Source organism: Lactuca serriola, chromosome 1 (assembly GCF_051521515.1).
Source record: "Lactuca serriola cultivar US96UC23 chromosome 1, Lser_US96UC23_V15, whole genome shotgun sequence".
Lineage (NCBI taxonomy): Eukaryota > Viridiplantae > Streptophyta > Magnoliopsida > Asterales > Asteraceae > Lactuca > Lactuca serriola.
Window position 1 is genome coordinate 233,973,982 of NC_136408.1, and position 24,451 is coordinate 233,998,432.

Sequence of the window (24,451 nt, forward strand, 5' to 3'; positions counted from 1 at the left end):
TAGGCCGGGACAGGAAAACTCCGTTATAAATTCATAACTTCATCATCCGAGGCCCGTTTTTGCCTGTCTTTTTACCGTTGGACTACTATCGACGAGATCTTCGATTCTCGTTTAGATTGTTTCGGCTAAAAACCGCTCGATCTCAAATCGAGTATTTGGGCTGCATACCGCTAAGTCGAAACTTAGAAAAATCATAACTTCCTCATACGAAGTCAGATTTGGATGTTCTTTTAATGCATGCTGTCGGTTTAACGTATTCTAAAACTTTTATTTAGATCGCTAAGGACAAATATCTCTCTAACGTAAATTCACTATTTACGTCGCGCTTTGTCGTGCTGGTTCTATCGCGAAACTTCGACATGTCATAACTTCTTCGTTATAACTTGGATTTCGGCATTCTTTATACATACGGAATCTTTGTAATATATAGTACAACTTAGTTAAGATTAATCCTTCTAAATAATCTTCCATCAAAAAGTAATTTTTGACACTTAACGTCTCTAAATTGACTAGCCCAGATCTACGGGCGTTACATACATTCTATTCTTCTGCATCTACTCTAAGCTCATGACTCATCTCTTACTATTACGGTTCGACGCCACCTTGATGAGAAATTGAGACTTGCTCTATACATTTTGAGCAGCATTGGGGGTGTTCTGGAGCCTGTGGTCTTTCCGAAACAAGGGGGAGATAATAACAAAGATCAATTTCAACCCCCTCCTATAACAGACCTGTTATTCAACCGAAAGTCAGTACTGAACCGAAGGGTAAGGAAGCTTCGGGAAGTATGAAGGACAAAGGTAAGAGGATAATTGGTGATGATGATGAGGATGAAACATAAGATATGCTTGAAAATATAGAAGAAAAAGCTTCAAAAATCGAAGATCGCAAAATCAAGCAGAATAATCGAGAGCTTGAAGAGAAAATTCGTATCACAAGGATTGCTATGGAGAAAGAAAGACAACAAAACAAATCATTGGAACGAAGAAAATCCTTATTCCCTCTATGCACAATGGAAAGACTTCTGAAAGAGGCAGTCGACTCTCCAAGCACACACTGGTTTGAACCGGTTCTTTCCTGCGGTCTTGAAAACTCCAAAGATGCTCAGTTTGACATGCCAATCACTCGAAATGCATTTATCTTTCACTGCTTTGATTCAATGGTCGCCATTCCTTCTCCTGATCCAAAGTTTGATAAAGACTTGCTCGAATATTATCTTTTTTTCTCTCAACTGCAATACCTGACATGGAGTAATTAGAAGATCACCACTGTCAAGGTGTTGAAGCCTACTTCAGCAAGGAAGTTTATCAATGTTAAATTTAAAGTGACCTGAGGATCAGAGGGTTTGGTCCATATGATCTCCTTTGCTGATCTACCAAATTTGAATCCTCGTGATTGAATCCTTTGGAACAAAATCTTGCTGACCAATCAACAAGAATATGGACCTATCATTGACTATATCAAGCGAATGCTGGTATGCTATATTCTTGAAGTCGCAAAAATGGATCAAGAGGTCGCATCTGCCATCAGAAAGAAGCCCATTCTAAAGTCGATTGGGAAAGCAAGCGACATGTCTGTGATGATAAAGAGGAAGATCGATTCACAGTTTCACACCATTTTGTTTAGCATGGGAGAATATCAAAAATGCTTGTTCGCTCTTGTAGAAAAACACATGTTCTACACCGCATGTTTGGAGCATATTCTTGAATCATATACTGGTGTGATCAAAACAGTGATGTAGACAAGAAGTATTCTTGGATACGCTTAGGTGGTATATTAACTTTAATCAAACTTTGCTTATCATCATACCGAAGCTGTTCAAGACTATGAAGTCATTTGCTCTTGCTCAACCAAAGTGATCTCTCGCCTCAATTGGCGCAAAGGGGGAGATTGTTGAGTCTAAGGAGTTACGCCATTGGGCCTTGATAGTTCGGTCCATTATGTACTCTCGGTTTGGGCCTGTCCAGTCGTGTTTAATTTTAGGGTTTGTATATATATATATATATATATATATATATATATATATATATATATATATATATATATATATATATATAGTGTATGCATGCATTATATTAATAATGCTTGTAGATCTTTATTTTGATTATCAACTATTGTAACCCTAGCCTATCTCTACAGTAGCAATTCACATTGAATTCTTCTGAGATAATGCATATTAATCATTTGACACTCGTTTGATTCATTATTTCGTTCATCGTTTTCCATTCTTGTTATCATTATTTATTATCTGTTGAATCTATCGATCTAAGAGATTAATATTCTCATCAGACATGCATGTCCAATGCATTTCTCATCCAAAATTAGGTCAAAAAGGTGAGAAATGGGGTCAGAAACCCATGCATGACATCAATATCATTGGAAGATCAGATACGAGATAAATTATGCACTTGGGGCCCGAATGATTCATAAAGTTGCAAACTTTAATGGAACCAACCATTCAAACTCTACCAAAAGGGCGAAATAAGCTTAGATCTTAATTTATACTATATATATATATATATATATATATATATATATATATATATATATATATATATATATATATATAGTTACATACATATATATATCTAATATACAAAGATTACATAAGATTATATAACTACACACTGACGCTGATAAGGCTTGAGGCGTTGGTGTTGATGCTTATATTAAAGTTGGTGCTGATGGTTAGCGTATGGAATGTTTGACTCATCAGATCACAAGGTGTGACCTTACAAGTTTGTTCAATATACTTAACAAAGTGCATTCATTAGCTAAAGCATGAAAGTAACGTTGCAACTATATGGCCTTGTTAATCTAAGTGAATGGATTTGATTGAAATTTGGTATTTGGTGTAACATCCCAAATTATAGAGTAAAATTTTATTTTAAAAGTAAATCAAACCAACCAAAAGTCATTTCATAAAAAGATCATTAGAGTTTCGAATGTAGTTTTCGAAACAAAATATCAGAGTATCATAAAACAATAGTGTGAAACTCCAGTGGATGCGGTGCAATCATGTCGTGCTCTTCCAATATTTGATAAAATTACTACAATATTTAAACTTAAAACCATAAGCACTTAGTGAGTCCCCAAGATATCTCATACCAATAGACCTCCCCCCCCCCCCCCCCCCAACATACAAAATGGGCCTCGCCCAACAAACATGACGAACTCCGCTCAACATGAATAACGGGCCCCGCCCAATATACTCCCCATGTTGTGGGAACTAACCAAAATAACTTAATGAATTAAGCTCCTAATCTGTTAAGCTCAACATTCATAGTTTCCAAAAAAACTTCCTATCACTCAAAAGCTTCATAAAAATCTTTGCTATAAAGACATGCATGTCCAATGCATTTCACATCCAAAATTAGGTCATAAAGGTGAGAAATGGGGTCAAAAACCCATGCATGACATCAATATAATTAGAAGATCAGATTTGAGATATAGTATGCACTTGGGACCCGAATGATCCATAAAATTGCAAACTTTAATGGAATCAACCATTCAAACTCTACCAAAAGGCCAAAATAAGCTTAGATCTTAATTTATAATATATATATATATATATATATATATATATATATATATATATATATATATATATATATCATTACCTAATATACAAAGATTATATAAGATTATATAACTACGCGCTGACGCTGATAAGGCTTGAGGAGTTGGCGTTAAAGCTTATATTAGCGTTGGCGCTGATGGTTAGCGTATGGAATGTTTGACTCATCAGATCACAAGGTGAAGTTACAAGTTTGTTCAATCTACTTAACAAAGTGCATTCATTAGCTAAATCATGAAAGTCACGTTGCAACTACATGACCTTGTTAATCTAAGTGAATGGATTTGATTGAAATTTGGTATTTGGTGTAACGTCCCAAGTTATAGTGTAAAATTTTCTTTTAAAAATAAATCAAACCAACCAAAAGCCATTTCATAAAAAGATCATCATAGTTTCAAATGTAGATTTCAAAATAAAACATCAGAGTATCATAAATCGATAATGCTGACACTCTAGTGGATGCGGTGCTATTATGTCGTGCTCTTCCAATATTTGATAAAATATCTACAACATTTAAACTTAAAACTATAAGCACAAAGCTTATTGAATCCCAAAGATATCTCATACCAATAGACCCCCCCCCCCCTAACATACATAACGACCCTCGCCCAACAAACATGACGAGCCCCGCTCAACATGTATAATGGGCCCCACCCAATATACTACCCCTGTTGTGGGAACTAACCAAAATAACTTAATGGAATACCTTGGCCCAATCATTCATTGGCTTGGAATGACAACACGCAACAGTTCCAATCAGTCATCAGACTGGGACACCTAAGGTTTGTCGGCATGCCGCCTTAACCCAACTTCTCTTCCCGAGCGTCCGTTCATACGGCTTACAGCCGACCAGGAATCTTGGCCTACAACATATAGTAGCACCACCTCAACCTATCACACCACTATATGACTATCCCACGTAAGATGTGAAAAAAATCTAAAGATATCATTCATAAATACTATAAATACTGAATGAGTACAAAATAAAAATTACTTATTTACAACAAAAATAAATATTAATGACTAAATGTGTACAAAAATGTTAAAGAATATATATATATATATATATATATATATATATATATATATATATATATATATATATATATATCTCCCTTTCTAATAAATAAATAACTTCAATACCATGCTGCCATGTGTACAATTTGTATACTGCCACGTGTGACCCTCTCAATAATGTCTTCCAAATTTTTGTTACAATTTGTTACAATTACTAAATACTAAATACTAAATTACTATATTTTATTAATTTCTTCCTACAAATCAGTAAATCACGTTTAATCAACCCTCTAAATAACCGGCGTTTGAATTTAAATTTAAATTTTAAATATACAGTAAACAAATCAATTAGAGCTGCATATAATATCCCTAATCCCTAATTCCCTAATATACAATAAACAAAATCATTAAATCACTTTTCCTCTCTTAAACCTCTTTAATTACGTGATTGACTGCCACAATTTTGTTGCGTTTAAATTTTAAATTTTAAATTTTAAATATACGCAATATTAAAAATTACATATATAATATACCTAAAAAAAAAGCAATTGATATCCCAATATCCCCCTCTTAAATCTCTTTAATTCCATGATTCATTGCCACAATTTCGTCAATTAAAAATATTCGGTTTACTTTTTCCTTTTTTACTTTAAAAATCATAGAGATATAAAGATATTATAGAGATTATTATAGAGATATAGAGATATCGAGATATCATATCCCTGCAAATCAGCTATTCAAATTACAAATACTTTTATCATTATACCTATAAATACGTATAATGATCGATCCAGAAAAATGTTTTCTTCACTTCTCTCTTCAAAGCTTTCAGAGTATTTTTCTTCTGCATCTCTGCATATACATTCATAACGATCCATCAGGTTAGTATACAAAACTATTCACTTCCATCGTGCTTTTTTTTCTTAAACAATAATCATATTGACACTAATTTTTTTTTTAAAACATTCATCACATATGTAATCTGCATAAATATTTTTTACTATATTGTTGTTTTTTATGTATATTACATGTTGTTTAAATCTTTTAAACACCTATTCAAATAATAAAAATTTAGACTACATTGCTATTTAATGTATATAGTTCACTTCCATATCTATGTCGTTGTAACTATATTGCTATTTCTCACTCTAACTACATTTTTATTGCTCACTAAATTCTTCACTTCAACCCTCCTTTTTTTTGAATTGATAATAATACATGTAAACTTATGTCATTATATTTTATGAATTATGTCACTGTAAAACAGAATAATTTTTTTATATTCATGTCATCTAAATAAAAATAGAAATATATGATAATAATAATAAAAAATTTATATATTACATGTATATATATAGTTACTCACCTTTAATTTTATCAATTATGTCACTGTAAAACATAATAGTTACTCACCTTTAAGTTTCACTTCATTCGTTTTTTATTTTGATAAACAGGGAATATTTTTCTTTACTTTTTTTTGTCATGTATTTATAATATCTCCCTATTTTACAGATTCATGGCTGCTGGTGATTTTACTCTCATACGTGATCTTGATGTCTTGAAGGACATCTTCACTATGAAGCTTCGTATTATCAGATTATGGACACTAGAAGATTATTATAAGAAAGATGAAATTTTCGCCATTCAACTTATTCTAATGGACGAACAGGTCCACTATATATGGTTTTAATTATTTACATGTTTATATTCATGTTTTTCTTTTTAACTTTTTAATTTAATAACCAAACTTGACTTTTCATGTTAACATAAATCATCATTTAGGGTAAGAAGATCCAAGGTTATGTCCCCAATGCTTACATTTACAAGTTTCGAAAAGTTCTAAAAGAAGGGGAAGCTTTTTTCATAAAAAATCCAAATTTGGCAAAGATGGATGAAGGAAAATTTCAATTAACTGATCAAATGCAAAAGCTCACCTTCACTCGTGAGACTACTGTTGCTCCGTGTCTCGATTTTTCTGGATCAATTAATGGGTTTGCTATTATTGAGTATCATCCCATTATCGTCGGCACTGTTCCACTAAATATTTCATTGGGTTAGTATTTTTTGTTTACCTAAGAAATTATATATATTTTAAATAAGTTAATTTAATTTAATCTGTTTTTTTCTGTATTAATGTTGATATATAGATGTTATCGGTTTCGTGGTCGCAATTGGTGAAATTGATGCTCGAAATGAAGATAGAAAGAGGCATAAGATGAGACTACAAATCCAAGACATCAAGTTTGTTTTTATTACCTATAATAAAATAATATAATTATTGTGTATATTAACTATTTTGATTGCAATATCAAAAAAATTAATTATTTGCTATTTCTAATTCCCATCTTTTTTGTTAGTGGTTCTCAATTGGATGTTAACCTATGGGGAGATTATTGTTACAAATTGAATGAATACATCCAAAAGAATCCAAACATTCTTCGCATTGTCATAATCCTTCAATTTGCAAAGATTAATCTCTGGCAAGGTATAATGTTTTTTTAATTATGATTCATATTGCAATGACTATTTTCTTTATTTATTTATTTATTTGTTTTTATAGATCGGCGATATGTTAATACATATTATGATGTAACAAAGTTCATCATCAATAATGAAATTGATGAGATAAAAGTTTTCAAAAAAAGGTATATTACTTTATGTTATTTTTATGTTAATAATAAATGCCAATGTATGTTATAAATGATGTAACTATGTGGTTAATTAACAGTTTGAATCAAGATGGTCCTCATGAAAACTCATCCAGTACTTTCTCCTATATGAAATCTAATCGAAGTTCTGACAAGGATGATTTTGTGCTTAATCATGAGCTGAAAACAATCGCTGATATTTTCGAACCAATTGAGGTAATAAAATTCTGAAATTTCTATCAATCTTTCTAATTTATGTTTTTAAGAAATTATTTATGTAATTAACACATTTCGTTATTTATTACATTTTCAATATCAGCGTTTAAATTATAATATTCATTACTTATAATATTATTGTATTTTTTAAAATCAGATAAAAAAGTATGTTATTGTTGCGACCATAAAAGGAATTCTTCAGCACACATCTTGGCATTACCCGGCATGTACAAATTGCAATACAAAGGCGGTTCCAAAAAATCCTTCCAATGAACCCAGTCTCACCGGATCACTCAAAAATGAAACATATGAATGTCGAAATCCAAAATGCACAAAAACTGAAACATTAACAGTTCCGAGGTTAATACATTTTGAAAAACATTTTGAAAAATATAATAGTAATTTCCCCATCATGTTGACTAATTTTGATAATTTTACATTTCTTAAAAGGTTCATGATTCCGGTAAGAGTTCAAGATCATACTGGAAGTATGACTTTAACAATGTTTGAACAAGATGCGAAAAAGCTTCTAAAAATTTCTGCAAAAGATTTGGTTGCAAAAACAGCTAAGGTGAATGTCTTTCAGATTATTATTTAAAAATAAATTATTGGTAATATATATAATTACATCTTTTTATTTTTTACTTGTAGCTTGGCTTTTGTACTAACGCATACCCGTCAGATATTAATGTGTTGAAAGATATGAAATTGGCTTTCATAGTTTCTGTTTCGAAATACAATGTGCAAAGGAACACCAATCAATATACTATTTCCAGGATTAGTGATGATGAGATATTGATTGAGGAGTTGGAAAAAAAGTTTGTCGTTGCAGAGGTTATTATAATTGATTTTTTTTCCAAAATATAATATACTAATAAACAGGTTTATTAATTATTCATTTCTTTTTTGAACAAGGAGTTAATTCACAATCGTTTGAACATGGTACCACTGATTGTGAATCTCAAGATAACATATTTATAAAGGTGTATTATAAGTAATCTAAATATCTCATGTTAGTATTATCTTTAACTTTAATAACCTCTAATATTACTTTTTTTGATTTGTAATTTTAGGATGCCATATCTCAGACTGATGATAATGTGACACCAATGAATGTTTTCAAATCGACAGCCACAAGCCCAAAAAAAAAATTAAATGAAACAAAAGGTTTGAAGCGAGCTCTTAAGGATGATTTTTTTTTTGGATGTCAATGAGAACATGTCATCATCAAAGACTATGAAAGCCAAAGGAGGAGGGGAAGGTGGGCAACACAAACTCGTCAAAGTTAAGTTGGAAAAGTGATTCGTCACCTACCTTTTAAGAACAATAATCAGTTTTTAAATTTTTTGCTATGGTTTTTAAGACATTTTAATTTTTTTGGTAAGAGATTTGATGGATTTGGGAGTTTCTTGGTTTACATTGTGACAACCCGATATTTCAACTCTTTGTAACGACCAAAATGGGTCAAGTATTGTAACCACTTCTGAATAATAAAAATTTACTTTCATAATAAAATGTACAAATAAGTTCTATTTAATTTCCTTCTATGATTAAATGTCTTTGAACCATGATCGTACGTGAAAAGAACTCCCAAATCCGACTTCATATAGCGAAGTTATGATTTTTCCAAGTTCGGCTTAGCAACAGACAGCTAAAAACTCGAATCGGAGATCGAGCGACTTTTGGCCGGAATGACCTAAACAAGAATCGAAGGTCTCGACAATGGTATTCCAGCGGTAAAGAGTCTGGCAAAAACCGACATCAGATAAAGAAGTTATGAATTTTCAAAGAAATTCCTTAAACACGATGGGTTTTTAATAAATAAAAAATAATAATAATAATTTCGGAATTTGCCGACGGAGTCTAAACGAAAGTTGTAGAGCGTAGTCTCACCTACGCGAGGATATAAAGACCATCGAAAATGAAGTTCGTATGAAGAAGATATGAATTTTTGAAGTTTATTAAATAAATTAATTATTTATTTTATTCAAAATTCGGATATTATCCGAAGGGGAGTCAGCGTTCTCAGCCGATGTACGCGCTGCGTACCCCTGTACGCCCCGCGTAACCGAGAGGATTGGCCTCTGATCGACCACGTCGCGCTATCCGAAGAAACCGACCCGTCCGAAGCCCCGACCCGTCCGACCCGCCGTCCCATCCGACCCGCGTACCCAGCAACCCGTCCCATCCGAACCGAGGCAGTCGAGGATTCGGTCATGCATGACGTACACGTACGCGCTGCGTACGAGCGTACGCCCCGCGTACCGAGGCAGGCCAGCCTTACTACAAATAGGATGCGAGGGTTTCCAAAGAAAGGGCTCATTTCTCTTCTCTCAATCTCAACTTTGCCTCGTTTTCCATGCCCGTTCAAACCCAAAGCTCTGGCCTTTTGCTCAAGTCCCGAGGGTCGATTTTACTCCCGAGATTCCCGAGAATCCCGAGAAAAATCCGTTTCCCGAGACGAAACTCTGCCCGGTTTTCCATCTCGCTATCTTCAAACTTTCAGGTGAGTTCATACCCCTATAATCCACACTTTTAAATGTTTTATGAATATTTTTATATGCTTTTAAGGGGGGGAATACAAGTAAAACACACGATGATTATCGTATGTTATATAAAGTTTCGTTTTATACTTTTTATCAACGGAATCGCATGTGATTTATAATCATTATAAAGAAACTTTCGTGTGCAAAATGTATCACGATAATATCATATCTTTCGGAAATTGAAAAGTGTTGTTATTTATATATAAATCAAACACTCCGCTTATACGGTATGTATATGTGTCCACCTTTGGTACTACAAACATACGATTATTTTAGTACTACAAACATACGATTATTTTGGTACGAAAAACATCAATATTTTGGGATACTTCTTGTTAATAAATCAATCATATGTGATTTATAACTAGTATACAAATAGATTCACTACAAGTTCAACAGTTTCACTAAACATATTACTTCAAATGACTTTCTTAAACGTTTTTACATGATTAAAGCTCGTTATCAAACTGTCTTACATACTGTAAGCTTCCTTTCAAAATCGGTTACAAAGGTGTTTTCAAACAATGGTTTTACGTGTACTTAAACTGTCTTATCAAACAAAATACTTTCAATCATTTTATAAACTGACATCAAGTAACAAATCTTTATTAGACTTTTCAACGGTTTTACAAAACTTCTTTATGCTTTTATATTATAAATTGCATGCCTCTATATGTATAGTTATATAAGAAATGTTTAAAAGACATAGAAAGGCTATCCACCCTATTTCCTTTTCGCGCCTTGAGATGTGGTCTGGTGGGATATTGGGTATTCGTCCGAAAGTCGTTTAAATATTAGTTATATATCATGTATACATATATGGTCATAAATGTTCCATCAGTTAATTTAGTTCCGATACAAATAGATATCAATGGTGTATAAACCTACTTGGTCACTCATCAATTACATTCTAGTAAACTATTATGGGAATAGTTTAGAGTAAACAAAACATTTTCACTACTACAAGAAATTACACCAGAGTCAGTTCATTCATGAGTCCAGACTACATGTTATATGAAGGAATACTTTTACATGAATACTTATACATGAATACTTTTACATAAACATTATATGGCAAATTACTACTACATGTTATATGAAGGAATACTCTTACATGAATACTTATACATGAATACTTTTACATAGACATTATATGGCAATTTAATGTTACATGTTATATGTCTAGATACGGTTATATTGTTCGCCTTTCTATCTTTACCTTGTGATTTAATCACATCATCGACGAGGTAGACTGGGACTTTATCTCCTAGTACCACATCATACTTTGAGGGACTAACCATTCCGACAACCACTGCTAGCTACAGAGGTAAATGAACAATCTACGGATGTTCTAGGTTGATACCATCGTGGGTATACATAAGGGACTAACTATTCCTAAACCCAGCTGTTAGCAACAGAGGTGAATGAACAGTCTACGGATGTTCTAGGTTGATACCATTTCAGGTATACTTAAGAGACTACTAATAAGAGTTAAACAAGGAAAAACCATCACATTTTAAAGAGATGCGTACTTTCAAAACAGTCAGGTCTAGGTAAAAGACTACTTTCAAAACATTCGAGTCTTGGTAGAAGACTACTTTTATACTAGCAGGAAATATGGGATTTTCTAGAGCTTTTCATACTTATACTAAATGTTTCATCATTCATTTACCAGTCTTTCATATCAACTAATCAAAACAATGACATTAAATACTTATGAACTCACCAGCTTAAATGCTGATCTACTCTTTCAAAATAACTTGTATTCTCAGGTTACAAATAGACAGGTGTCGATACAAGGTTCAGAGAAGACGGAGCAGTCAAGACTCGTCTTTTATTTTTGATAAGTTATCATCATGTCTTGTACTATGAAAGAAAACACTTGTAACTAAAATTATACTATTAATGCAATGGATGATGTTGTTGCTTGTTTACTACTTTACATTTGTTGTGATGCATACATGACGTCCTCCGCCCCAGAACGTTTCCGCCGTTCGTGGTTTTGGGGTGTGACATACATTGATTGTTTCTTAATAAATTTGATAATGACTCTATATTATGTGTTATTTTCTTAATAATTTGCTTCCTATTTGTTATAAACTACAATCAGTAAATCACTATCATGCTCATTAAAATATATTGCTATTTTCTACAAAATTTTATAAGTAAAGAAATTCATACCTTTTTTATATCTTCATTGTTGACTTTGAAGGATTTACAGGAATTGATGTTTCAGAAACTACAATAGACCACATGGAACTTTATAAATTAGTTTATCCGTCAAAAAAAATTGAAATATTAAAAATTAACATAAAACAATAGTTACAAACATGTGACCAATAGAAACTTATGAAGGAGAATGGATGGGATGATAAAAAGGAAAAACCTTAATCATTTAAATTTTCGAGAAAGCTTTGTCAGTTCCTGAAGATCAATTCACACATAATGACAACATACTTAGGGAAGTTAAAAAAAGCAAGCATAATTTGATTTACAGTTTAACACGCAATAAAAAAAAAACAATTCTAACTTACTGAATAATAACAGATCAAACCTGCTGACATTTGTTAAATTCTTCTCTCTTAGAATCTTCAAGGGGACAACACTGAGAAATACCTCCTTTAGTCATGCTGCATGTGTACACAAATTGAAACATGTCACACCAAACCTAAGATGCTAGATATTGCATGATTAAATAGAGAACTTGCACAAACTTACTTTACATCATAACTATTCATCTATTAGAATAGAGATCATACAAACAGTTAAAAGAAAAAAAGAAAGAAAGCCAAACAATCTGATAACGACTAATCAGTAGATAATAACCAATAATTAATAGGGAATAATTTTTTTATAACAATATAAAAGAAACAGATAAACAAAGCCCAACAACACAATAAAAAAGTTTTGCACAATATGCTTATGCTTGGGTTGCACCATTGCTGTTTTCTTCTCTGAAATGTGTATATGCTTTTATCTTATTTGCTGTTTTTTTCTCTGAAATGTGTAAAATGACTATAACGCCCTAAAGTAAAAACACAACCATGAAATTACTAGATCAATTACTTGTCCCCTCTGTTTCTACTTTTTTAGCATGTTCATAACAATAGCTTCAGGTACAATCAGTACCTAAAATCTATCAACAAGGATCCAACATGGGAACAATAAACAATGAGATAAATTCCTTTACTGGCAACTTTTAACATTACTTGAATAAGAAGCGAGGTGAAAAGGATAATACCATTTACTTTCATTCAAAAATCTGAAATCCATGATTTATCTACATTATGTCTTCCAAGCGGGACAAACTCAGAGCCTTCACTACAAGAATAAGAGACAGCAGAGAGTGAATGTCAATATCTGTAAAACAGAACCAAGTTGTTTCAGCACAACCGATACTTTGGCTAATGGGAATTATATATACGATCAGGTTTAATGTCAGGTGTTATGGTCGGAAAACGCCCAACAGGGTTGTCACTTTCCAAAAATACCCTCAATCCATAATGAGTCGTTAGGAAAGAACAAGTGGCAAAACTACGTGTTTTCTAAAAACCTTAAATTTCAGAATAATAAAAAAATCCAATCTTTCATATTCGAATTTTAGTGATCCGGTGATTTTTCAAATCATTTAGAAGCAGTCGATCCACAATTTCAGGCAACAATTTAGGAAATTTAGCAAACCAAATATACACAAATAAATTACTTATCTTTTTTACTATATAATCAATGACGTCTGACTTGGACATCTTCCCTTTGCATTCAATTTTACGATAAATCGATCCTGTCAGGAGTGAAAAATCTTAAAAATCGAAAAGTATTCAAATAAAGTTTAAACCCTAGATCCAAAAAACCTAAATACCTTTTGCTGATATACGTTGATCACGCTCTAATCCCTCTCCGTTCTCAGTCCCGACTCTCTGTCTTCACCCTCTTCTTCAACTGTCGGCATGTCGCTTGCTAACTGAGTGAAATAAGTCTTACAATCCCCTTCGATTTTTGCCTCTGTCCGTCAGCCTACGATAAAGGTCCGTCGGTAGACTAATACGGCGTCACTACACTGTAGGACTCTCCAAATCCCGTCTACCACTGCTGCACGACTCTTCGTTGGTATAAGTTCCCCTTCGATTTCATCATTTACTTCACTGTATTCTTTGTCCTTGAAGATAAGTTCCCATGGTATTATTTTTGTGATACAGAAACAACTTTAAGAAGAGGGTGAAGACAGAGAGTCCTTTAATATTTTTGATATACAATTAGAATTGTTTATTTTCTATTTGTTGTAATAAACTTTTATAATTTATAATATAATTCGTTCCTTTTTAAATTTTGGTTAACATTATTTATTGAATCCTTTAATATTTTTATTTTCATTGGTTAAAAAGTAACTAATTACCAATTTCTATATTTGTACTTTGAAAATAAATTATATTATTTTTTGGGTTCCCGGTTGATGTTGATTAAATCTCACAGTTGGTAACATTAATTGAAGGCCATTGCAATCACCGGACATTTTCAAACCTATTTTTCATTTATACAAAGACATGAGGGTAAAATATGATCATTACCTATTTTTCAATTACTTTTAAACTACTCATCATATTTTATATTTGTTTTATAATATTTGTTATAATTGTAAAGTTATACATAACTTTTATTTGACCTCCCATTTGTATTTTAAATTCTAATTAAATTTTTTTTTTATATACATATGATAGAATATACCATGGATTTCACTTCAGCTAAAGAACGACGAAGATTAAGGAAACTATATTTGGATAATAGAAGATTTAAAAAAATACCTACCATATCAGACGGTCATACTTCATCTACCTCAACACCTTTTAATAGTACCCAAAACGGTAATTTATTCGTATGTTAATTTTTTTTTTTTTTTTTTTTTTTTTTTGTATAATTACTATGTTATTTGTTAAAAAATATAAAAATTTTAAATCTATATAATTAATTAATATTAATGCTATTTTCCTTATTAACTATATTTCAAATTATATGTAGCTAATGTCTTCGGTCATCATCAACATTTGAAAAGTAGCTATAATAAAATTTCTCAATATCATTGCTCAACCTTTCAATCTACTTCAAATATCAATTATATGACTCCCCTATCCAATATATCAAATGGTATGTATAATTTTTATTATTGTTATTATACATGGACTATTCTTTCACATTACAATAAGTATATGATTAAAAACTAACATTTTTTTTTCGGCTTTATCTAACAATCTTATAAAGGTCCAACATCCTCATCCAAGCAGTTTTCTCAAGGAGTGCACAACTTAAAACAAAAGTCTGCACATATATCTCCTATACGTATGTTCGACCTAACAACAGGTGATCATATTAACGATCCACATATTCTCTATGCATACATGCAGTTATATCAAAAACCAATCATAATAGATACAAACATAACTTACAAACTTAGCTTATAGATTATATTTTAATTAAACTTTCTTTCTATTATAGATTATGAGAGAAAAAATGATTCTTCTTCAGCTAAAGAGAAACGAAAAGTAAGGAAGTTATATTTGGATATTAGAAAATATAAAAATAAATCAACCATATCAAACGGTCAAAGTTCGTCTGCAACGCCACGTGTTAACACGAGCGTCAACGGTAATTATTTTGTGTGATTTACTTATTTTTATTATCCTAACTATATGTTTTATGAAATTGCCCAATTGTGTTTACTTTTCATTATTATTAAACAAAGTTAAAATTATATGCAGGTGATGTCTTGAATCGGCGTCAACATTTAAACTCATCAAAAAAGCTCACACATATTTCCTCTCAAAAGGAAAATATCACCTCTTGCAAGACTCCTCAATATCATTCTACAACCTTGCCATCTCCTTCAAATCTAAATTTTAGGACTCCACTTTCCAATATCTCAAATGGTATGCATATTTTTTTTTATTATACATATAATATTATTTTATATTACAATAACTACATGATTACCATATTGTTTTTCTTTCAGCTACTTATAGCAGTCAACATAATGTGCCAACACACTTATCAAGTAACCGACGATTTTCATCATCTTCTAATTCCAAGAAATCAAGCAATTTTTCGACGATCACACACAATCAAAATTCTTCACGAGTACACAACTCAAAAAGAAAGTTTGCACATATATCTCCTATACCTATATTTGGCTTAACGAGAGATGATAATATTAATGGTGGAGATATTATCCAACCGACACATGTTGGTATATCAACAGGTAATAATCATAAACAACATTTTACATATTTTATGTTGGTAATTATAAATTTATTATAGTTACATTTTTTATAATGTTCTATTTAACAGGTTATTTAGATCATGGTGATCAGAATGTTGTTTGTGAACTATGTCACGCTAAATTATGGAAAGACGAATCTTCGAGAGGCAATAAAACAGGGGATAAAATCTTTTCTCTATGTTGTGGTTATGGGAAGGTAGAACTACCTCCTTTAAAAGAGCCACCGCAAAGTTACAAACAACTTTATCTTGAGATAAATTCTAAAATCAAATACTTCATGAAAAACATTCGTCGTTACAATTCAATGTTTTCATTTACATCGATGGGTGGGAAAGTTGATTCATCCATCAATAAAGGAAACGCACCATACATATTCAGGCTTAGCGGTCAAAATTATCATAGTATCGGAAGCCTTCTCCCTACGAATGGATGTCAACCAAGATTTTCCCAGTTGTACATATATGATACCGAAAATGAAACATCAAATAGACAGAAATGTTTCGGGTATACATTCTGATTTTCTAATACTTTCTATTATCACATTAACAATATTACTTTTATATTACTCATTTGTATATTAAAATAATTTTATTTACAGGGGAACCAAGCATGACTCTACATCAACTGATGATTCAACTGATCTTCAAATTATAGAATATTTGAAGCTTATGTTGGATTCAAATAACGAGTTGGTCAAGTGTTATAGGATGGTTAGAGATGTTTTTAATTCAAATCCTCGTGCTGACCTAAAGTTACGAATTATTGGAAAAAGAAAACATGATGGAAGGACATATAACCTACCAACTGCATCTGAGGTTGCTGCTTTAATTGTAGGAGACATTGGTGATTTTATTGATAACAGAGACATTGTAGTGCAAACTTCATCTGGAGCTCTACGTCGTATCAGTGAATTACATCCTTCTTACCTTGCTTTACAATATCCTCTACTATTTCCATATGGTGACGATGGTTATAGAGTTGACATCCCCCATAGAGGTGTTACGTCTTCGAGCAATAGCAAGCGTCCGAACACTACAATGAGGGAATTTTTCGCTTACAGAATTCAAGATAGGGATAATTATTTTTCATTGATTTTGAATTCAAGAAGGCTTTTTCAACAGTTTTTGGTAGATGGTTATACAATGATTGAAAGCGAGAGATTATATTACGTACGGAAGCAACAAAAAGTTCTCCGATGTGAATCTTATGAGAAATTGCGTAAGTTTCAAGATCAAGGGAATAAGAATATTTCGGAATTGGGCCAACGGGTTATATTACCTTCTTCTTTTACTGGCGGTGCACGTTACATGATGCAAAACTACTTAGACGCCATGTCGCTTTGTAAGTGGTTTGGATATCCTGATTTTTTCATAACATTTACATGCAATCCAAAATGGCCAGAAGTTCGAAGATTTCTTAAAGATACTACTCTTAATCCAGAGGATAGACCTGATATCCTTTGTAGGTTGTTTAAGATCAAACTTGATGCATTGATTAAAGACCTACGCGAAAATGCAGTATTTGGCATGGTTCAAGCAGGTATTTAAAATTTAAACTTCATACTAACCATATTTTATTATAATGGCATGTTTTATTTAAAATACTGTTACATTTTCTACATTATTAAATTTATTAATACAAAGTTGTTTATTTCTATATATGCAGTTGTCTATACAATTGAGTTTCAAAAACGCGGTTTGCCTCACAGTCATATTTGTCTATTCATGCAACCTGATTACAAGCTTCCTACCGTGGAACACATTCATCAATTTATTTCAGCTGAGATTCCCGACATTAACCAAGATCATGCTTTGTATAAACTTGTGAAGGAGTTCATGATACATGGTCCATGTGGTGCTCAAAATGTTAATTGCCCTTGCATGGTGGATAACAAATGCTCTAAAAACTTCCCAAAGAATTTCTCTGAACATACTTCAGTTGATGAGAATGGTTTTCCTATATATAGGAGAAAAAAATGATGGATCGTTTGTCGAAAAATCTGGTGTCCAGTTAGATAACAGAAATGTTGTTCCATACAACAAATACCTGTTGAAACGATACCAAGCACACATAAATGTTGAATGGTGCAATCAAGGATCTTCCATCAAGTATTTATTCAAATATATTAATAAAGGTCCCGATAGAGCAACTGTTGGTTTTGTACAAAGCAACAATGACTGTGATAAAGATGATACAGTCGATGAGATAAAAGAATACTATGATTGTAGATATCTTTCTGCATGTGAAGCATCCTGGCGAATTTATGGATATGATGTTCATTACAGACATCCTTCAGTGATGAGACTTCCTTTTCATCTTCCAAATCAACAACAAGTTATCTACGGTGCAGATGACGACATCGACAATGTTCTCAACAAGCCTTCTGTTGCTTCTTCCATGTTCACATCTTGGATGGAGTGCAATAAAGTTTACAAACAAGCAAAAAAACTAACTTATGTTGAATTTCCAACAAAGTTTGTTTGGAAGCTTGATTTGAAAACTTGGAAGCCAAGGGAGGTTGGATATTCAATTGGTAGAATTCATTCAGTGTCACCTAATCTTGGTGAAGCATATTTCTTAAGAATTCTTTTAAACAAAGTGAAAGGACCAAAATCATTTGAAGAAATCCGCATGGTTAATGGTGAAATATGTCCTTCATTTAGAGATGCATGTTATGCTCTCGGCCTCTTAGATGATGATAAAGAATACATCGAAGCAATTAAGGAAGCAAGTCAATCTAGATCCGGTTATTACTTACGTTTCTTATTCGCTATCATGTTATTATCTCACAGTTTGTCTAGCCCGGATGTTGTGTGGGAAAATACATGGGAATACTTATCAGATGGAATTCTTTACACTCAACAACGAAGATTAAAATCTCCAGGTATTATAATATTCTTTACTTTTTTATTTTAAAATACATGTTTAAATCAATATACAGTACTAATTTATTTCAATAACAAATTTGTTTATATTTTTTTTGTAATTATTATACCAATTTTGTTTCAGGTCTAACACTTAATGAAGATCAAATTAAGAACCTGACTTTGTTTGAGATTGAACAAATTTTACTTCGTAACAATTCAAGTCTCAAAAACTTTACAAGAATGCCTTTACCTGATGTTGATTCTGTATCCTATTCAAACAATCGTCTTATCAGTGAGGAACTAGATTATGACATACCGAATTTAAAGAACGAGTTTCAACGGCTTTATATTGCATTAACATCCGTGCAACGAAACATTTTTGATGATATCATGACTGCAATAAATAATAACGAAGGAGGTGTTTTCTTTGTCTACGGTTATGGTGGAACAGGTAAAACCTATCTTTGGAAGACATTATCTGCTGCAGTTAGATGTAATGCTCAAATTGTTTTAAATGTTGCGTCAAGTGGGATTGCTTCTTTATTATTAACCGGTGGTAGGACGGCACATTCACGGTTTATAATTCCTTTGGTTTCTATTTGTTCGATATCACCAGATAGTGAACTCGCCAGTTTATTACGAAAAACCTCATTAATCATTTGGGATGAAGCACCCATGATTCACAAACATGCATTTGAAGCTTTAGATCGAACTTTGAAAGATATATTCAAGTGTCATGATTCTAGAAACTCAAATATGCCATTTGGAGGGAAAGTGATTGTTTTTGGAGGAGATTTTAGACAAATTTTGCCTGTTATCCCAGCTGGTAGTAGACAAGACATTGCCAATGCTTCCTTAAGTTCATCATATTTATGGCAACAATGCAAAGTCTATCAACTAACCAAGAATATGAGGCTAACTGTCGGAAGTCATACATCTGCTATTCAAAAGACAATGGATTTTGCAAAATGGCTTTTAGATATAGGAGAAGGGAAAGTTGGTGGTTCTAACGATGGCGAAGCAATTATTGATATTCCAGATGATCTTCTAATTAATGATCCTTATGATCCTATAGGTTCATTAATCGAGTTTGTATATCCTTCAATTCTTGAAGCTTCTAGCATTCCAAAATATTTTCAAGAAAGGGCAATACTTGCTCCAAAAAATGAAGTTGTTGGAAAAATAAATGATCGTTTGCTAAAATTATTTCCAGGAGATAAAGTCGAATATCTAAGCTCGGATAAATTATGTGAATCTGAGTTTCTCCATGATCACTTTGATGCTAATTTATACTCACCAGATGTTTTAAATGGTCTTAAAGTCTCAGGACTGCCTGATCATAAGTTAGTTTTGAAAATCAGGGTTCCGGTTATGTTATTGAGAAACATTGATCAAAAAAATGGCTTATGTAATGGCACTAGACTACAAGTGATATCTTTGGGCAAACGTGTTATTGAGGCAGTTATCATAACTAGAAGTAATATTGGAAATCGGACATTTATTCCAAGAATGACCTTGACACCATCTGAAAAAAAAAATCTCATTCAAATTCCAAAAAAGACAATTTCCATTAGCTGTTTGTTTTGCAATGACAATTAACAAGAGCCAAGGACAGTCATCTAAGGTTGGTTTATTTTTGAAAGATCCAGTTTTTACACATGGTCAGTTGTATGTTGCCCTATCTAGAGTTCAAAGTAGAGAAGGATTAAAATTATTAATTTTAGATAAGGATGGTAGGCTTACAAATAAAACTTCTAATGTTGTTTATAAAGAAGTTTTTAGAAATTTGTAAGTTATTTGTAATATAATATTTCTCATAATATGTATTCTTATTATTATTAAAAGATTTTGTTAAATTTTCTTTTATAATTTTTTTATAATATATGTTTATTTTAACAACTTATTTTTTTCATTGTTTCACCAAATTTTATTTACTTCACTTTTTGGTGTTTTTTTATTTTTACAATAAATTTAATATTTAATTATATTATATCGTAACTTTTTTTTTATTTTATTCACAAATTAAAACTATATAATATACATTGAAAATTAAATTCACAGCTTTAAATCAATGATTTTAATTTTATATAACTCTAAAAAATACCTATTCATTAATGATTTAATTATATTATTTGTATTATAATTACAAGATTTTAGTATGAAAATGTGATTAATTTTGCAACCGTGGTTCCCACGGGTTATAAACTAGTATATATATAAAGTTTTAAGTGAAGTGATTATCCCTTATTTGTATTAATATTAGTAACATGAGTTAAGTCTTTTTTTTTTTTTATATATATTTTATTTTCATTAGATCACATGTTAATTTTGATGTTTTTCAATTATTTAAATTCTCGTTGAATAATTTTAAATACAATAGTCCTAACTCGTATTATCCGAAAAATAAAATAATGCTAATAGATGTGTACAACATTTACTGCATGGATTACAAGTTTTAATGCAAGGATAAGACTTTACCTTTGTGGGGTAGACATAGATGGGTATGTATATATATATTCGACATAACAGCTGGTGAATTGAAAACTGAAGAACAAGTTCTGGACTTTCTTCCAAAAATGCCTGCACATCCACTTCTGTTTACCCTCTTCGGAAACCAAATTTAATACAGCTTCTTCAATGGCTATCGTCAGAAGGTAAAAATATTCACAAATATTGTAAATGTAATGGATTTCTTCTTTGATCTTGAAAATCCATTGACGAGCTTCAGAGAGCATCAAACCGATACAGTTCCGTCTCTGTTCGCCGATGAATCTGTTCTCGTTCTTCACAATTTTCCCGCCAATTTTCGCCGGGAAGCGTTGACAGTTATTACGAAGGTGTCGACTTAATTCCGGTGTAATTTGATGCTTCTTGTTCGTTTTCTGGTTTCGATTTGTTCAATCTTTTGTTGTAATGACGCAGTTTTCTGAAAATTTGGATCCGTTCGTAGCTTATCTCGCAATTAATTACATGGATCGATTCTTCTCTACTCAAAAAATTGTGGTAAGAACGAAGTGCTTTTTGCTTAATTGTACGCTTTTGCTAAATTGTGTTTTTTTTTTTTTTTTTTTGATATTAATGTTGTAGAATCAAGAGAAGCCTTGGATCGTTGGGCTTGTGGCGATTTCGTGTCTTTCTCTCGCTGTAAAAATGAAGATCGACGATTTAGCTACTCCTAAGTTGCAGGTGAGTCGATTTGACGTGTCTATTGGTTACAATCGAAGGAGTTTCTGTAATTATGTTGCAATGTTAATGGATTTAGGGATACGAATGTTCAATTTACGATGCAAAATCAATTAGTCGAATGGAGGTTCTGATTCTCTCCTCTCTTAAATGGCGAATGCGATCAATTACACCATTTTCGTTCCTCTATTTCTTCCTTTCGTTGTTCCAGCTCCAAGATCCATGCTTATCAAACGCTATTAAAGATCGAGCTTCACAGATCTTATTGAGATCTCCTTATGGTAATACCAATCACCTTAATTTCTGCACATTTCATTAACCACATAATAAGCAGATTGCAACTTCATTTGCATTTTTTGAATAATTTTTGATTATCATTATCATATAAGCTAATGTGCAATCTTTATTTGATAACCTGACATAAATAGCGAAAAAGGCTGGAGATAATTTAACAAATCTCCCTTGTATTGTCCCTTTATTCTTCCCTTTATCTACCAGATGGAATATATATATTTCATAAAGTTCAATTAATGTGTTGTTCATAATTTTAGTTTTTTCTTTTTCCTTTTTATAACAGAAAATAAGTTATTAGAGTTTAGACCATCAGTGATTGCAGCATCTGCTCTTCTTCATGCATCTCAAGATCTCATCCTTCCTCTTCAACATTCTCAATTCAAAGCTGCAATTTCCTCTTGTAAATATCTAAACAAAGTAAGCTATCTTGATGTTTTTAAATTCTTTAAAATGCAAAAAAAAAAAAAAAAAAAAAAAAAAAAAAAAGGCAATGAACTTTACTTTTGCTACCAATATATAAGTAATATACTACATTTTCATTCATGTGGGTTCTTGACTATAGGAAAGCTTGGAGGAATGCTTAGGTGTAATTCGGGACATGGTATCGGATACAAGTGAGTCAATTAGTGTTGTTGACAATCAATGTACAAGCAACGAAAGCGAGAATTGTACAAGCATTAAGCGTAGAAAATTGAACGCGGGTTTTAGCAGTAATCAATGCATCATTCGATTTTCAAATGTTCAAAATCGTTGAACTTGGTCAAATTCGGAATTTGTACTATGCATTTAGCAATTATATAAAATAGTTTTTGTACTTATAAATTATCGAACTATGAAAATCAAATGAGATATTAACGTAATATGTTAGAAAACTTTATTGTCGTAATAACCGTTTTATCAAGTGGTATATTTGCACACATGGTGAATAGCTCGAATCTCAAGTGTTTTAGTGTTAGAATTTTAGTTTCAAATTAAAGTCAATTATTTTTGTCGGACAGTTACCCGACTTTTTTAATTAATTTCTTTTTGGAAACGGCAAAATATATAAATGCATAAAAACCTTGTTGAAGAGAAAAGAAAGAGAAAAGGGTAAGGCATAGAGGAAACAACAAAGAGTTTTACAAAATGATGAAAACCACAGTGATGATGTAACCACCGTTTTTGAAGGAGTACAGTGAATCTTGTTGAAAACTTATCGTTACGTGCTTTCCAAATGCTCTAGGATACCTATAGATAATGTCAAGGAACACCTTTCTCTTCTTAGGACAAGGCCCCAATTGGCAGCAAATTCAAGAATCTCCGTAACCGATTGGAAAAGTGCCTCAAGATAACACACCAATTAAGAACCGACATTACCTCACGGGCAAACGGGAAAACAACGTGGAAATTTTATGCAATCAATGTTGTTGATACACAGATGACAAGATGACAGGAGGTGGTGGGGAATCTAACCTCTACTGTCACACCCCCGACCGATGTGGAACATGTTGGGAGTGCGACCAAGTTTATGGATCACAGATAAACTGAATATATTGCATATACAAAACAACATTTATATTCCATCATTAAGTTTGAATGTAGGGTTCTTACAGATAATAATAGTACAGTAGTTGCCTTAAACAAGTAAGCAGATAACAAAAACTAGATAGCTAGGTCATCTATATTCCATGACCAATCTTTTGTTTGAACGCTTGTCTAATGATTTCATGAGAACACATGTAAGTTTGAGGGTCAACACAAAGGTTGGTGAGCGTTACAGATTTTCTGCTAACCACACTAATACTTTTGAAAAGTCCAAAAAGTATTTTCTTTGTATGTATATGTAACAGCCCGAA

General features: G+C 32.0%; 2 protein-coding genes across 2 annotated transcripts; both read left to right on the forward strand.

The window, feature by feature from the left end:
* The first annotated feature begins 1,501 nt into the window (after positions 1-1,501).
* LOC145066718 (uncharacterized) lies at positions 1,502-20,738 on the forward strand. The gene is made up of 19 exons (XM_079013996.1): positions 1,502-1,737; positions 6,107-6,263; positions 6,377-6,647; positions 6,742-6,835; positions 6,952-7,079; positions 7,155-7,239; positions 7,323-7,458; positions 7,616-7,818; positions 7,909-8,029; positions 8,110-8,292; positions 8,532-8,625; positions 15,492-15,641; positions 15,755-15,922; positions 16,006-16,251; positions 16,341-16,776; positions 16,871-17,811; positions 17,938-18,126; positions 18,239-19,156; positions 19,282-20,738. Exons 1-19 carry the CDS (start codon positions 1,502-1,504, stop codon positions 20,736-20,738), a joined length of 6,213 nt encoding a protein of 2,070 aa, XP_078870122.1.
* Positions 20,739-21,684: 946 nt separating this feature from the next.
* On the forward strand, positions 21,685-23,476 carry LOC145072787 (putative cyclin-D6-1). The gene is made up of 6 exons (XM_079019266.1): positions 21,685-21,976; positions 22,062-22,142; positions 22,227-22,325; positions 22,402-22,603; positions 22,900-23,033; positions 23,179-23,476. Exons 1-6 carry the CDS (start codon positions 21,824-21,826, stop codon positions 23,368-23,370), a joined length of 861 nt encoding a protein of 286 aa, XP_078875392.1. The 5' UTR covers positions 21,685-21,823; the 3' UTR covers positions 23,371-23,476.
* The last annotated feature ends 975 nt before the right edge of the window (positions 23,477-24,451 follow it).